The sequence below is a fragment of the Varroa destructor genome, unplaced genomic scaffold (assembly GCF_002443255.2).
Source record: "Varroa destructor unplaced genomic scaffold, Vdes_3.0 BEIS01000002.1, whole genome shotgun sequence".
Lineage (NCBI taxonomy): Eukaryota > Metazoa > Arthropoda > Arachnida > Mesostigmata > Varroidae > Varroa > Varroa destructor.
Window position 1 is genome coordinate 56,867,963 of NW_019211455.1, and position 15,478 is coordinate 56,883,440.

At 39.6% G+C, this 15,478-nt stretch overlaps 1 protein-coding gene across 5 annotated transcripts in view; it reads left to right on the plus strand.

The window, feature by feature from the left end:
* Positions 1 to 15,053, plus strand: part of LOC111244031 (uncharacterized) — a 75,790-nt gene extending 60,737 nt beyond the window's left edge. Inside the window, exons 1-11 of one of the 5 annotated variants that reach the window (XM_086978987.1) lie at positions 3,351 to 3,618; positions 4,146 to 4,211; positions 6,918 to 7,195; positions 9,342 to 9,498; positions 9,952 to 10,132; positions 10,910 to 11,957; positions 12,716 to 12,851; positions 13,085 to 13,177; positions 13,404 to 13,575; positions 14,068 to 14,238; positions 14,711 to 15,053. In XM_086978987.1, the coding sequence (XP_086835113.1) occupies positions 7,040 to 7,195; positions 9,342 to 9,498; positions 9,952 to 10,132; positions 10,910 to 11,957; positions 12,716 to 12,851; positions 13,085 to 13,177; positions 13,404 to 13,575; positions 14,068 to 14,238; positions 14,711 to 14,909 (2,313 nt within the window). In that variant the 5' untranslated portion in view covers positions 3,351 to 3,618; positions 4,146 to 4,211; positions 6,918 to 7,039 and the 3' untranslated portion in view covers positions 14,910 to 15,053. Of the gene's footprint in view, positions 1 to 3,342; positions 3,619 to 4,145; positions 4,212 to 6,917; positions 7,196 to 9,341; positions 9,499 to 9,951; positions 10,133 to 10,909; positions 11,958 to 12,715; positions 12,852 to 13,084; positions 13,178 to 13,403; positions 13,576 to 14,067; positions 14,239 to 14,710 lie in introns of those variants that run through there. The other 4 variants (XM_022790574.2, XM_022790572.2, XM_086978989.1 and 1 more) reach the window with 4 other exon arrangements.
* The last annotated feature ends 425 nt before the right edge of the window (positions 15,054 to 15,478 follow it).

A 15,478-nucleotide genomic window follows, 5' to 3' on the forward strand; every position in this document is an offset into this window, starting at 1 on the left:
AAAGGCACCGTTACAGTCTCTGTAATAGTACTTGTAATAGCACCGCCAGTGGCGTTGTTGCTGAGTCAGCTGCTGGCGGTAGAACCTTACTGACCGTCCGACTCGATGTTATCTACTGTCGTTGTCCTTGCGGCCGCCTGGTGCTTGCAGTTCCCTGCGGAACGGAAAGCTAGAGCAGAAGCACAAACGGAATTGGAAAGAAAACAGGAAAGCAGCGAATAGACACCGAAAAGCGACAGCCACCGAAGCAGCAGTAAAAACCGGTAGCAATAGCAGCACCGAAATGGCATTAGTAATGCGAACTGCGGTAGAATTCGACTATGGTAAAATTAGAATGAAATAGCTATGAAAAATTACATGCTGAAGGTTCAATAAGGTATCACCTACAAGGAAACGAGCTGCTTCTATATGTAGAAAAATACGCAAGGGATCGTGAAAGTAGCTATCAGTAACACTGGGGGTAGGAAAAAGGCTGTTCCATTTAATTCCGCTGTATTCGATATTAACGCTGCTAAACTATGATGTTTCGTACAAAAGAGAACGTCTTGCGTTGTAGTTGCAAAAGCAAATCTAAACTGCTAACAATTTCAAAGGTCCATCTAAAATAGAGGTTTTTCATTTTTAAGTGGCCTAGAGTGCCTTGCAGGTTACGACTCTGGGGTATCTTGGACACTGCTAAGGGCCGTGCTTGGCGTTCGAACTGAATAGGGACAAAATACATGTAGTTTCTTTCTGAATCAGGACAGGAACAGGTATTTGGAGGAAAATTAGTTGAATGCGCTGACAAGGACATCCTTTGTGGACCTGCTTATTCGACGAATCTGCCGTCTGCTTCGATCATTTTCGAAAATTCCTTGTCCGAACTTGCGAGTAACCTTTCGATCGTCGTTGCACGCAAAACGACATTGGCACGAGCATACTCACTAACGTTCCGCCAAAACAAATTAGACATAAAAAGTCGAGCAGATTTTTATTTTGGATGATAGTGGATCTAAAAGATATCATACGTTCAAAAGCCGAAACAGCATGAAACATGGAAAAAAGCGCTGAAAGCTGAAAACAATTAACAGCCTGGGCTTCTTTTAGATAATCCGATTAGCGATAGTTAATCTCCAATCGAAATAGATAGCTTATATACGCATGAAGAGTTCGGGATCACCATGAGATTATTGATCAATTTACGAGCTCCTTTAGAGCATGCTAACGTTTTACTTTGACCCGTTCAGACTCTTCGAAACTTCCCTGGAGACTGGCAACATACACCGTCGATTTCATGCGTTGAAACAAAAAATTGCTTTTCCTGACTAACACAATCCCATTTCCGTAAGTTGATAATTTGTATCTATTTGGCCAATAGATTTTTGGGTACTTTGAAGTTGTGTCACCAGGTCGAAAAGCCTTAATATTACGTTTTACCTTTATGTTTCGAGCTTTACGTTCGGTAACGCTGTTAGGCATTGGATTTCGGCACGAAACAAAGTCTGTCTGTGTCCGGGTTCGAACCTAGACCATAGCGTAGGATCGATTAGGACGTAACATTATCTCGAAAATACATTATTATCCACTAGGATATCACGCGGGGGTCGTTTCATCCTTGTCACGTGATCTAGAATTGATGTTCATCCTAAGAATCTGTTTGCAACAAGCAACTTCTAACAACGTACGACTGATACAGGTCCACTATGCTACAGCTGAAATACAACGAAGCACAGCGAAATCGTACCGTCGGTTCGAATTTTGTCAAAGTTCACAGTTACGTATTATAGATACTAGCGCGGTGGGTTAAACGATTTGATTTTTCATTGAACGAGGCCATAAGTGGCTCCTTCGAGTCTCGTCAACGACACACAAATGCTGAAAGGAGCTTAGTCTAAAAAATATATAAATACGATACATTTTCTATATTGCGTAGTAATCTAAGCTGATTAATTTTCGACAATATTTGTATTATAAGTGAAAGTGCGTCCACATGTGTTAAATTGTTTTAAAAATGCTTAAAAAAAAATAGAGGAATGCATATATTATTAATTATAGTTTATTTATTATGACTAAAATAGCGCGCCATCGTTTTTAAGTTGAGCTAAGTGAAGTGTGAAGTGGTGACGACGACCTTAAAGCAGATGCGTTCTAAGCGGCAGCTGCTTTATCGTAACTGGACGAGTCAACCTAGTTAGCACTAAATAGTACGCCGAGGTACGCGTTCGTTCACAAAAACGTTAGGTCGTTGAGGTTTTTCGTACTGTTATTATTAATTTGTGCTGATCGTGAGTAAGACAACTACCTAGCAGACAATCGAAAGAGCATGCTTTCCATTTGATAAAGGCCCAAAGGATTAGCAATACTTTGCAACATAAGTAGTTGCAAAGGTATGCTGCTCTGTCATCAAAAAGTTGTAAACAGCTTAATTCAGTTTTTATCTATGCTTAACACAATGCACAGGGGTGGATACCAACCTAATTTCATACTCCCTGCGATTCATGAGGAAGTTTTTTGTATTTCAAGTTTTTCGTTCAATGCGCTTAATTTGCTTTCCCGTATAATGAGTCGTAAGCGGTTTTTGTCCGTTTCAACACTCGAAACGTTTGTATTCCTTAAATAAGGCCACTGACAGGTTTAAACAAACCGCGCGCGGCGCCCCCAAAAGCTCCGGATATACCCACCGCTGAAATAAAGGACTGCTTTTGTGACAAAGTGTAAGGCAAATACGTCATTTTCTCTTGATGTAATAAAACTTTGATAGCATCTGAATCATGATGCCGTCAGGACGTCTAAAGGAATGATTCTGCATGCAACATGTGTGCCGTCTAGCAATGCTTACAGACCGCTTTACATGTTTACCAGTTATTTAGACCGGTTGGGTATTATCTATATTTAGGAACAGAAATTTCTGTTTTTTTTTTTTTTACTTTACTGTATAGGAGCATCACGCTTGTTACGGATCTTCAATAACTATATAATAGTACATTTTTTATGAGGCCCTTCTCTGTTGTAGATAAAATTTTGGCCGGGTTTGGTGTAACTTGCACTCAAAATGCGTTCGCCGCTCTAAGGTCGTTAGCTAACTTGAATTCATAGACAAAGAACATTCACGAAAATAAGTGCGACGCGCATGGGCCATAAGCAGCGATGACAAGGGTAAATCATTTACAGAAAAAAAGACTGCCACATGAACAGCGTTCTCAAGGGGCCTTGACAAGCTCGAGTATGAGTCACGGAACACTCAGTGCTAATTAAAAGAACGACAACTGCGCAACTTGAATACGTAAAAGTTGCCCTCCTAATGAAGTTATTGTCGTCGTGTCAACGCTTGCTGCGAGTGCCTACGAACAATGTTAGCGTCAACGCAGGGAGAACAATTATGCATATAGCAAACGCTTAATCCTGTTTTGCCCTTACACCGGAAATACGCCAGTGGCCTAGTAGTTGAGGCCTACCGGTTCTGTCGTATAACTTTTCTAAACCAGAATTGCTTCACGAACAGTTCGGTTGAGCTGCTTGACAATATCAGTTTTCGTTTACCTTCTGTTTGTTGGAAGCTGGCCAATTAAGTTAACAGTGAGATTGGCGTCGCAGTTCACAACGTTTAAAGGAAAACGCAATTCTAAATGTGTATTCGAGGTAGGAACTTATGATGATTAAGACAGGCTAGAGAAAGGCACATTTTCTTATATTTACCTGCATTTAGAGTACTGAAGTGGGGGGCCCGAGTAGCACAGAACGGTTGGGTCTTGTACGGCCGATTGGGCACTTCACGGTGTAGCAAAATTTCAGACATGTACCGAAATGGTTGATAGGTGCTTTTTCTGATTTATTAACTCACCTCATAACTTGAAGTTTTGACTCTAAGAGAGATATATATGAATATACTTTGACGCATATATGAGTCGCAAGCATAAGCTTTAAAAATACAAATTTATGAGCTTTGAATTAAAAGCGAAAACATATTTATATCATTCTATAAATGTTATGCTTACATATTAATCCTTTTTGTTAAGCGGATCGTTTGGTACATGTCACAAGGTCTCGTTGAATGTTTCAAACGAACATTTATACATCGTAAAATTGCGTGCCTCGTCTGCGTCGAAACATAGCTAATTTTCATGAAATTTTTATCTTGTTAATTTCCATAATATACAATGATAAAGCCACTCGCTAAAGTTCCAGCTAGTGTTTGGGCAAAATTCACCAGGTTATTCGGCGGCCTCGCGGCTGTAAGTATATATTTTGCCCCCCATCTTGAACATAGTCAAATAAAGTTTATTTCGCTATAGGTAATCATATAATAATCCCATAAACCATATAACGCTCGTAATCATATTGTTTGGTATCACAGAAACAGAAAAACACCTCGTTGTACTGGCTTATACTAATTCTAAAACAGACGCTTCCTTCTCTTGAGGCAAAACTGTGTAAATGAGCTTAATATAAACATGTACATATTACAGTGGATCTTATAATGGTGACAAAACGCCGCTTTAATAGGGTTTATCTCAAGCGACACCGTAATTAATCTAAGCCAAGCTTGGTTCCTGCTTTGAACCCTATCAAGAGCGTCATTGATGTATAGCACTATAATACTGATCTAATTATAGATGCTGAGATAAAGTTGAGTTAAGTAAAAGTACCCCGCAACTATGTGCGCTTGTTATTTTTTATAGAACTAATTCTCAAAACGATAATTTGTTTATTAAACAGTGGGGATTATATTTTCAGATTCAGTAAAAAAAAAATCAATAATCAGATGATGATTGCCAAGCTTTATGCGACAAGCATTGAAAATAGGAAACATATAATAACCACAATGGTCCCACTTACACATCCGTGTACTAGCGTTGGTGGATATTCCGTGTTAACCTACTGATATATCGTTACACATAGGAAAAAAAAGATAACATTATGTAACGGACGCAAGGCAGGAAAAGAAGAAGAAGATAAAGCTTTTTAATGAGCCATCTTTTAGAATTTCCACTAAGCTGTGTTGTATTTTCAAATGATTAAATGATCCTTAGTTGATATTTTGGCATAGTTTTATAGAATGATCATTGACCTGTTATGTGTCCCTGTTATGAATCAGAGGTTAAGGGTTAAACGCGTCTGATTTGTTGCTATGTCTTATGAAAAAAAATCCAATCTCGCTTACTTGATCGAAACTTAAGATAGACCTTATGCGAAAAAATTATATAGAATTTAAAGCAAAACGCAAACGTTTTTATAATACGACCATAACTGCTCATAATTAAGCCGTGAACGAAAGTCTTGGAACGATATGTGACCATATGGACGACCGAATATATAGATGTAGAGGACGTAAATATTAAGACTAAGATTTGACTAACTAACTTTGCTCTAGTCTTCTCACGAACAGCTTATTATACTGAGTTTGTTTTACACGGTACGCACTATGCGGACTCTGAATTACCTATTCCTGTCTTCTTGTGGGACGCTCTTGCTGTGTCCTAGCGATCCATGGGTATACCCAATACCGTAGATGTCGCAAAACTATTTGCAACACCGCGAATATTGATATCAGTTTAAATTTAGTTATTCTTATTAAGTTACCGTACTTCCGTAATAAGTGTGGAAGTACGAGGCTGACGTGCAGCCTAGCAATTTATTAAATAGCGGCTTGAAGACTCCTGATGGACTCATGCTTTTGCTAGCAGATTAAAAGGTCAAATCTATTTGGAGTAACTGCGGCACAATAGCATTGATGTATGCTTAATAATCTCATTATCCGAAAACGAATTCAGGCTCATTGTCACCGCATTACGGCAACGGATCTATGATGGGAGAGAAGCGATTTCACCATTGTGTTCATTTCCGTAACTTAGACTTAGGTCATTCTGAGTTACAGATATTTACCCTCGACTTATTTAGCAGTCGGGCTATTTCCATAAAAATTAGACGGGCGAAAGGGTTTACGATGCATTGGCCGGCGCACCGCACTCGAAAATGAGTGACGTCCCAAAATAAAAAAGCACTAATACAAGAGCTAAACAATCGCTTTCACTTCTATAGCGTTAACACAACCAGAAATGGTTCCGATTGTTGGCATCAAATAAGCAATTAACAATGACGATAAACTAACGGTAACGTAATTTAAGACACACACATTTGCTTCCAGCAGACTGTTTATATCAGACCGTCTTTATAAAATGATTGTATCTTTCGTGTGACATTGACTTTGTTCAAGCAATATAGTGGCCGCACCTGTTACCGATAAAAGGTATCGCAATCTGTTCACTCTGAAGCTTAAACATGCTCTTTTCAGAACACGTGTATGTACTCATTAGCGCCTGTAATAATCATATGAAACCATATATATATATATATATATATATATATATATATATATATATATATAGATGTAATACGTATGTTGTAATAGAAATACGGCGAGCTGTCAAAGAAGGTTTTCAATTCTGATTTGAAAAAGATTTTTAAAAAATTGTTCACTGAAAAACGGTCGAGCGAAACAGTTCCTTCTGTTCTACGGTGGCTTCATTCCTTCAAGTCTGAAGGAATGAAGCCACCGTAGAACTTCGGTTCCGTGTCAACCGAACTAAATTCTACCGGTCTTCCCTGTTTCTGAAGCTATTCATTAGTATCCAAACCTAGAATATTAAAATCCAGAAGCGTGTTACAGATTTTTTGAAGCATGTCACAGATGTTGCTCGCAATTGCTCTAGTGTCCTTTGGCTATCCAAAATCTAGAGACTGTCTAAATGCAGGAAGAAATCATATAAGAATTTACACTCATGTACCTCTTTTGGCTGATTTTTTGGTAACGCACCACAGACTACAAAACGGACAGAAAACACTGTTTGCTCTTATATACACGCAGTATTAGGCGATGCCAAATCTCAAGATAAACAATAATACTCTCGCAAAATTGCAACATTATCATTTGGTTTCAGGTATTACGGACCGTAGCCGGATGTGGCGCGTTTAAAATGGGTCGTTTCCGCCATCGTGGTCTCTCGCAAAAACAGCCAGCCCAAAAATCCAGCGTGCAAAGCGGCATGCTGTGCCCTTAGAGATGAGACCGGTATTTGTCACTGTGGGGGCGCTGCTTTCGTCTCCTGTTCTGGCTCCGCCCCCACTGAAAGCGACCCATTCATTTAACCAGAACAGCTTACCGCCTTTACCATCGTTTGATTATAGAAACCACTTGCGTGAACAAATATTGCCCCAGGTATGGTGTCTAGCAATAGGCGAATCTCAAATGATGTACCTTAGTGCGAATACTAAATACAACTGCAAAATATAACCTAACGTATATATAGGTCTAATGCTTTCCGTATATGCCTATGGAATATATATACATAAAGCTATAGCGAGAAAAATGTTTCGAACTTTCACTTTAATTTAAATGGCAAACACTGTTTTGTGAGTTGATTACGATTGCTCACTATCAGTGATGTCTAGTGCTGTAGATTAAATAGGAATGTATGAAGTTACCGTTTAGGGGAAGTTGAACGTTTTCAAAGGTATCTTCGGCGAAGGATAACCTCTTTTTCAACTGATACGGTGTTTCAATGCATAGAGCCCAAATATGAAAATTACCAAGGCCAACTTCGCTCTATCAACAATCGTAGGGCCTTGGCTTTTTCCAGACAATTTGATTTTCGAGAACGCTATTGCTTACCTAAAGCCTTACCCTTGTCTATCGTGCACGGCTTCCACGTTTTTGGTAAAATACGTAAAAGAGTTGAATAGCCTTGGGCTCTCTTTTATAGATAACACAAATTCGTATCATCTGCCGGTTTTTTTTTAGCCATATGAACCTCAATGCTGACTACCTTCCTATAGGGCTATTGCTGATGTACGCAGAGCGGTTACTGATGAGGCGAAAAGAGATCAGGAGACTTACGTGGTTCTTCTATAGAACTGCTATCCAAACGCTGTTCCTGTCCTTGACCACGTCATCAATGGTCACTCTCAAGTGTTTCTGAAGGCCGCTAAGTATACCTTGAGTGATACCCTTCATTGTGCGGTTTGCCTGGCAAAGCATTTCGATACCTGTACGAAAAAAAAAATTAGCGATCGTGCGAAGATGTTCGACAAAAGCGCATCGATGTAATCAACCTTCGCGATTCCTCTTAGGGTGCTGGATGATTGGGCACTTTTGGGAATTATAATAACAATACATTTTACCCAAACTTCTAGAATTCCTATCTCATCCCGTTTGTTCAGTTATCGAAATATCTGCGCGTTTTTGAAGCCAAACTTAACATATATTAACCCATACCATTCGTTGCATTGATAATAAATTTGGTTGATTAACTTACCTATACAAATATATTTGAAATAAGAGACTGTTAGCCCACCGTTTCTTTGTTACATAGAAACATCCTGATTATTCTTCGTATGGAAACATATTGCGCTCTCGGTATCATCTGCGGGAAACTTTTACTGTTATACCCTGAGTTTTATGTCGTTGGAAGCGCATTTCTTCACGATGCTAACGCGACAACTTCCTCGCCTATTAGCCGGAAGGATTCAGAAGTTACCTTGTTTCGAACTTAGACGTAGGCGCATTTCGACCTTTCGGCAACAATCTCAATAGCAGTAATAAAAGCGATAATAATGCTCCATTCGACTTGTCGGATTTGCCGAACCTTAAAGTCGACCTGGGTTTAGTATAACGCTAAACTTAGGCGCTAACGTTTGTTTTTTTACGAAAGCGTACGTGTGCGAATTGAATATCAGCGAACTTAAGTTCTTGACCGATCATAGATATTGTCATTACTACATCCAATCACTGATAGTGAACGCCAGCTGATAGTTACATACTAGGACATATTCTCTAGCGTAGAGTATATATACAAAAGTTACTATAAGCCGAAGGATAAAAGTTTTCCACAGAAAAAGCTCGACTCCAAGCTCAAGAATAGGATTTCGTAGAAGAGTGCAATAATGAGCACTGATAAATGATCTAAATGAACGTAGCGTTCGGAACTTGCTACTTAATCCTGTAGGCTCTTCTAATCGAATTTTGACTTAAACTGTTCCAAATATAGACCGAGCCAATCATCAAAACTTTCTAGCTTCACAATGCAATCTCGGTGTAACGCCAAGACGATATTAGAAGATTATTCGTTTCTTCAAAGCGATCGCCAACACGCCGCTCATGAGAATAGGAAAGAAGCAATAGCAAACGTCTGTACACATGTAATACATAATATAGATACAAAATAAGAAGTTTTTCCATAAAAAGTGACGCGCATTCCCGTAGGATGATGGCCATATTCAGGTCCCATTTCTTCAATTGACCTAATTAAGCCTGTTTGCTTTTTCTAATAACGTCAATGATAATTAATCTATTTACCGCCCGGCAGGTGATTTATTTTCGGTCACATGCCATGCTTCGCAGGGAACATGCTCGTCGAGTGCTAGTAGAGGCTCCTTTGCTTGTCCATGAGGATCCTGCAAGGAGACATGATATGTCTGATGCCGCTTGGTTTGTCTCGTCATCGGAGGATCAGCTAGCACAAAGTGCGTAATCTTTCTTCCATATATTGAAGCTGTTCAAAGAATTCTTTGGTGGAAAACTTTGAACACTAGCGGTGATACGTTAAATACGTTTTCGAAAACGGCGATATATGATTTTTGTAACTCTTAACAACCGTAGTGCATATTGAAATGGAAATATAGTCTAGAAACTAGAATTTAAAATACAGGCAAAATCGCTAGGGGCTGTTAGAAATTTCTAATACGATCAAAGCGGGCTGAGGTCATATCTTGATGATGGATATTACGGGACGGCCTGTTACAAGTATTATACTTGGATGACACTGCCATCCATGGTAATATCGTATGCATTTTTCATAATAGAACATTACATACGACCCCACGATCACATCGAATAAGTTCTAGCTAATGGAGAAATTTTTCGCGCGACATAATTATTAAACTAGAAAAATGTCTCCTACAAATTTGTACTCGTAGACGACGCTTTTGATTTATCGTCTCAAGATATTCCGGTAGACCATATAGTTGGCCAATCGGAACTCCCATCCACATCAGTCAATACAGGGACTAAAAGGTTTCAAGCTGGTATTCAGCGATCGTGCACAGAGAAGTCAAGAAAGTCGCCGTTGACAACGAAAGTGGCTGAGGAAGCTACAAGGTGAGAAATAATCTGTACCACTGTAATTTCCATTTATAAAAGAAAAATATCAGAAAGATTTGCATTTCCTATGCAGAAAATTCGTTGATCGTGTTTATAGGCTATGTTTTCTACGTTAACCCTTTCAATATATGGAGATCTAGCAAAGAACATTTACCTTTGAATTTAAATATCTATTTGGGTGAGTTACATTTAAATTGTGTTCTAGTGATTTATTGTACAAGTGTCATTGCATATATCGCCAGGGGGTATAGAGATTGTAAAAAAGCATTTGATTGGAGCCAGCATGATCGGTTACGGAAGCGCAAGTGGCAGTCTCATATAGAAGGGGTAATCCCTTGAGGCATAGCTTCCCTACGATGATGTCCAGTCATCGTCACAGCAGTCAGTTTCCGCGTCATGGGTCATGCAGTAGACACGAACGGACATGACACATCGCTAACATTGTCTTATGTACTGTTGAGCGTCAGAACTAGGAACGTAGGGAACGATACAAATGTTCACGTTTTCTACGTTACTATTATCTGAAATTACCAAAATCACTAATTTCAGTCTTCAGTCAAAAACTTTGTGCGTGGCCAACGGTTCGGTGTCAGCGGTCACTTATCACTGCATGCATTTTCGAATAACAAACATGTTATAGAAGGGACACAATATATACATTTTATAGCACTCAATGAAACTAACCTGAGAAGTTTTTTAATCCTAGTGAACCCGTAAAATTGACGGCCGTACTGTAAATAGTGTTCTGCGAAATATAACAAAAACCCATTTCAGCGCGGCAAAGGACAAATCGAAATTAATGTTTGCAAGTGCAGATGCTGAGTCCGGAAGAGAAGACGGTGCTGGCAGAATATCAGGGCGCCCAAGTAATGTCGGACCCAGTTATCAAGAAACAAGTTTAATTTTCCCGTCACACGACAGGGAAGTTACCTTATCAAACCAAGAAAGCAGTATAGTCTTATCGCAGGAGAGCGATAGCGTCACATTACCGAATCGAAGTAGCAGCAACAGCGGCAATGCTGCGGCATCGAGCCAAGCCAATAACAACCAAACGTCAAACCAAAAAGTCAATACAGGGTTATTAAAAAAAAATGCAATCGGTATTACGTTGATTAATGATAAACGAAATGGTGCGTCAACTTTCGATAAAGGCGAACACGATTCGGTAAATTCTGGCCAGACCACTAGCGGGGCTTCACTATCCGATCAAAAAGATGGTCATGCCGGTATAGCTCAGAGCCAAATTGCCATTCAAGATAGTGGTTCTATATTTTCGCAAGCAACAGGTGCTGCATCTGAATCAGTTCAGCAAGGAAAGAGTAATGCTTTGTTACCGAACTTGCGGAACACCCTTGTGGCATCAGGCCATCGAAGCAACTCTGTCCTGACGAACGAAGAGAATGGAGTTGTTGTTGTTCCAGGCCATGGGAGTGGCGGGTCCAGTTTGTCAGGCAGTCAGACAAGTGGTGCCGTTCTACCTAAAGGAAGCAGCAATCTATTAACCAATACTGGTGATAGCGACGTAACGCTATCGAAGGTGAGCAGTAGTACGACTGATTTAACCCAAGGAGTAAGCTCTGGGCCGTCGAACAAGGGGGCCACTCGACTTGTTCTATCTAGCCAGACGAGTGGTAGCGTACCTCATAAAAATCCTGCTGTCCAAGATAATTCGCGATCTTCGGATAAGTCAGTGATACATCGGGAGCTTAATCTTGATCATCGGCCGCTCGAGGGACTTCCACAGCTGATGGACGAGGTAGAGCAAAAATTTGCGGAAATGAGTGATGTCGTTGACCCAAATCGCGTCCAGCAGCTTGCCAAGGTAAGGCTATCCGATAATACTAATATCGATATAACTTTCTAACAAAATGAAGATTAATTGTACCCTATGCAGTGAAAACAATTGTGTTAATAATATGTTCTAGCTTAATTTGCATTTCCAAAATATCCGATTTGTCTGAGCGAGCCGCCTCAAAAAGGCAGTGCATTTTAGATAGGCAAGTGAATAATAGGACAAGGTTCTCACCGAGAGCTGACTAGGTTCAGCTGCATGTCTGCCCGATACATTATCCGAATCGTAACTGTAAATTTAACACTTCAGGACCAATGAAGTTTTAAAACTAAAAAATTGGAAATTATTTACCATCTACTAGTTAATTATGCCTGGATTATAATCTCATCCCGAAAATGACTCGACAAACAGACGCCTGCGTGTAATACGCCAATAGAAAAGTTAGTGGCAAGGCAAGCATATTTCTGCTTTTTGGCAAGTTTTTATACTTACATTAAACATGTTTTGCGCGTATACGAATCTTTAGCCCCAAAATTGCAATTACGATCTAGACTTTGATGTACCTCTCCGCTTTCTGTATTTTGTTATTTTTGTACGTCACGAATGCTGCCCAGCATTAATTATTGTTTGTTCCACGTTTCCGATATTTAATTTTTGCTTGTACGAAACAAAAAAAAACTCCTTCTTATGTGTGAATGCTACTCGACTATTTTCCCTTCAGTCATGATTTATTTTTCATATGTATGTTCTCTGATTGATAATCAGTCAATGTTTTTATAACGATGAAGGTGATGGCGGCTTGGGACGCCCACCGTAAGAAAGTGGAGGAAAGCCTGGGCCTGGAAGAGGGTGCTGACGTTGCTGACAGAAGACCTACAATGCAGACGACAACATCGAGTTCAGCAGCTACATTTCAACTCTTTGGTAGATGCTTTAGTATGGTTCATCCTTTGTTTTCAATGCGTTCTCCCTAGAACCATAGTCTGGGTCGAAACAAATTGACATTTTTTCCATACGCACAAAATACGTTGTATTAAAAAGATCGTGAGATAAGAGAACATTACAAACAGTTAATTTGATGTTTCTTTTGTAACGACAAAAAAAAAAGATAGAACATAATGTTGGAAATTTATATGGAGATTATATGTATATTTTAGGAACTTCGAGACGTGTGGTTGGACGCAGCTGGCGACGCATTGCATCCCGTCTTTTTACAGATTCTCTTAAAAAAATGTTGCTCATATTTCCTGGTAAGTCTGTCTTGATTCGTTGAAAATATAGCACTAAATCTCAGCACGGTAAAATTATGCTCGTTTACATGAACACCTGTATCATGAACAAGGATCGCCATGGTCCTGTTGAACGAACTAATACCTAAACATTCTTTAGAACTTATTCCGATAGTGACTGGTTTGCATAAGAAAAAAAAGAGAAAAAAAAAAAAAAAACCGTCATTTGTCTTCTCTACGATGAAAGGAACGATCTGGTGTGGCGCTGGAAACAAAGCAAATAATGACACCGAACGTCTGGGAGCCCATAACGAAACCGACGCGTGCTGCCGGGAACATGATTTGAACAGTGATTATATCGCCGCCGGCCAGATTGCCCACGATTACGGCAATATTCACAATAAGTACTCATTTACAATGTTAGTATTTTGCAATTTAGCTATTTGTCAAAAACAAACATAAATAATTAAACACGTTTATTCAGGAAATAAAAACGTTGAAACCGATTATGTGTCTGCAAGATGTTAATAAACAAATAGCTCTGTCACTGGCTCACACTACCTGAGAGCCATTTTCAGATCTGGCAGCGCTCACTGTTGTAGCTTCTGTGGTAGGAAGGTCTATCAATATAAGCCTAGAGCAAGCTTTAAACTTGTAAAGCTTCGCTATCCTTGGTTGGTCAGTTGGTCAGGAACAGTTATGTTGCGAATTTTCCCGCGATATCTTTGATGGTACCATATTTGAGCGCAAAAAAAAGTCAGTTTTGCTGGGTATCCTTTTAAATATGTACTTATTTCGGGTATGGCTGTACTTGACCCTCTGCATTCTAGTATGGCTATTCCCACCCTGTGACACTCATCTCTACAGAGGGTCTGAGTTGATGTTTCATAGTCGATTCTGTACTATTGCAGGAGTAGTTGTGAGAGCGATTCGCGATTTCGGGAGTGTCTCCTGCGCAACGTGGCTGGAAACGGCAGCGATTCGTCCGAGGCGGTCGGATACCTTTATTTTACGATTATTAAACCCAAGTGTTTCACCAAAGTGCCCAGCACAACCATTGCACCTAGTGGCAACTGCACTGAGTAAGTGGCTTACGTAGGAAAAGCAAAGGCTTCTCGTTAGCTATAATGCAAACCACGGACTGCGTAGATGACAACTTGTACGGATGTTATACTAAACTAGCGCTAGCGGCAAATGTTGACCGTATTACTTAAATGTCTAGTTACGCTAAATAGCGGGCCTAAATATAGCCAAGATGCACACACGATAAAAGCTCAGTGAGAATTTTTGCCGGTTTAGGATAACCGTTACCAAATAAAGGCAAGCTTTTATGTAGATAGATATGTTAAGTTATTTATGTAAAATTATATTATTATTTCTGCTACAAGCATCTATGTTAAATGATCATGTCACTTCAATTCCATTCTTTGCAAGTAGCTGTTACGTATCGATCTATTAGGATTTTTATAATTACAGTCAACTACCATTAGACAGGATATATAAGCTAGTCACCGTATCTGTTGTTACGTTGGACGCCAATATTGTCAACTTTAGGGCTAAAGAACGTTGCGGGCGATCGGTTAACAGCGACGTAAACTTAACGGAGTGGACAATCCGTGAAAACCCAGATTTCCCCGAGCCAGATCCTCGAAATCGTCTACTGGACGCAGTGCTTGCGGCGCTATCGACCATCCGTTATCTGTTTCCACGCGGTCTTGCCGAATCCTCGGGATCGATACCACTTTTTGGGTAGAAAAAGGGGTGCACTCTCGGTTCCGCGTCAAGTCAAAACGTGCTTTTATGCACAATTTGCAGTACTGCGCAAAATTGCTTTATACAAGTATTCTTCTTCAATAATGATGATGATTGTGACCGTTAATCAGTTGACGCAACGATACATTCAGGGGTGCCAATCGCACTTTCGATGTGACGAAGTTCTATTTTATTAAGGATCAATGTTAACATATTTATTATTTACACACCACCTCTAATATGATATACGTATTTAAAATAGAAAAAAAAAGTGTTTTGCTTATGAACCGAAGTACAAATTGTGCCTTCTTAGACATTTTCGCGACCAATCACACATTTTGAAAACTTATCTCACTTCGTGTCTACCAAATTTCACATTTCTCTGGACTTTATCCAAACATCTAACTTCTTAGTCCTAACTTATTTAACATTCTGCTTACCTGCGAAAAATTCCACTGCGGCTTAGTTAATCTGTTATGACTAGGATCTTGATAGATGTTATTTATATCGGCCTCAGCTTGCGCTCATATATATATATTATATGTACATGTATATGTATATATGTATACG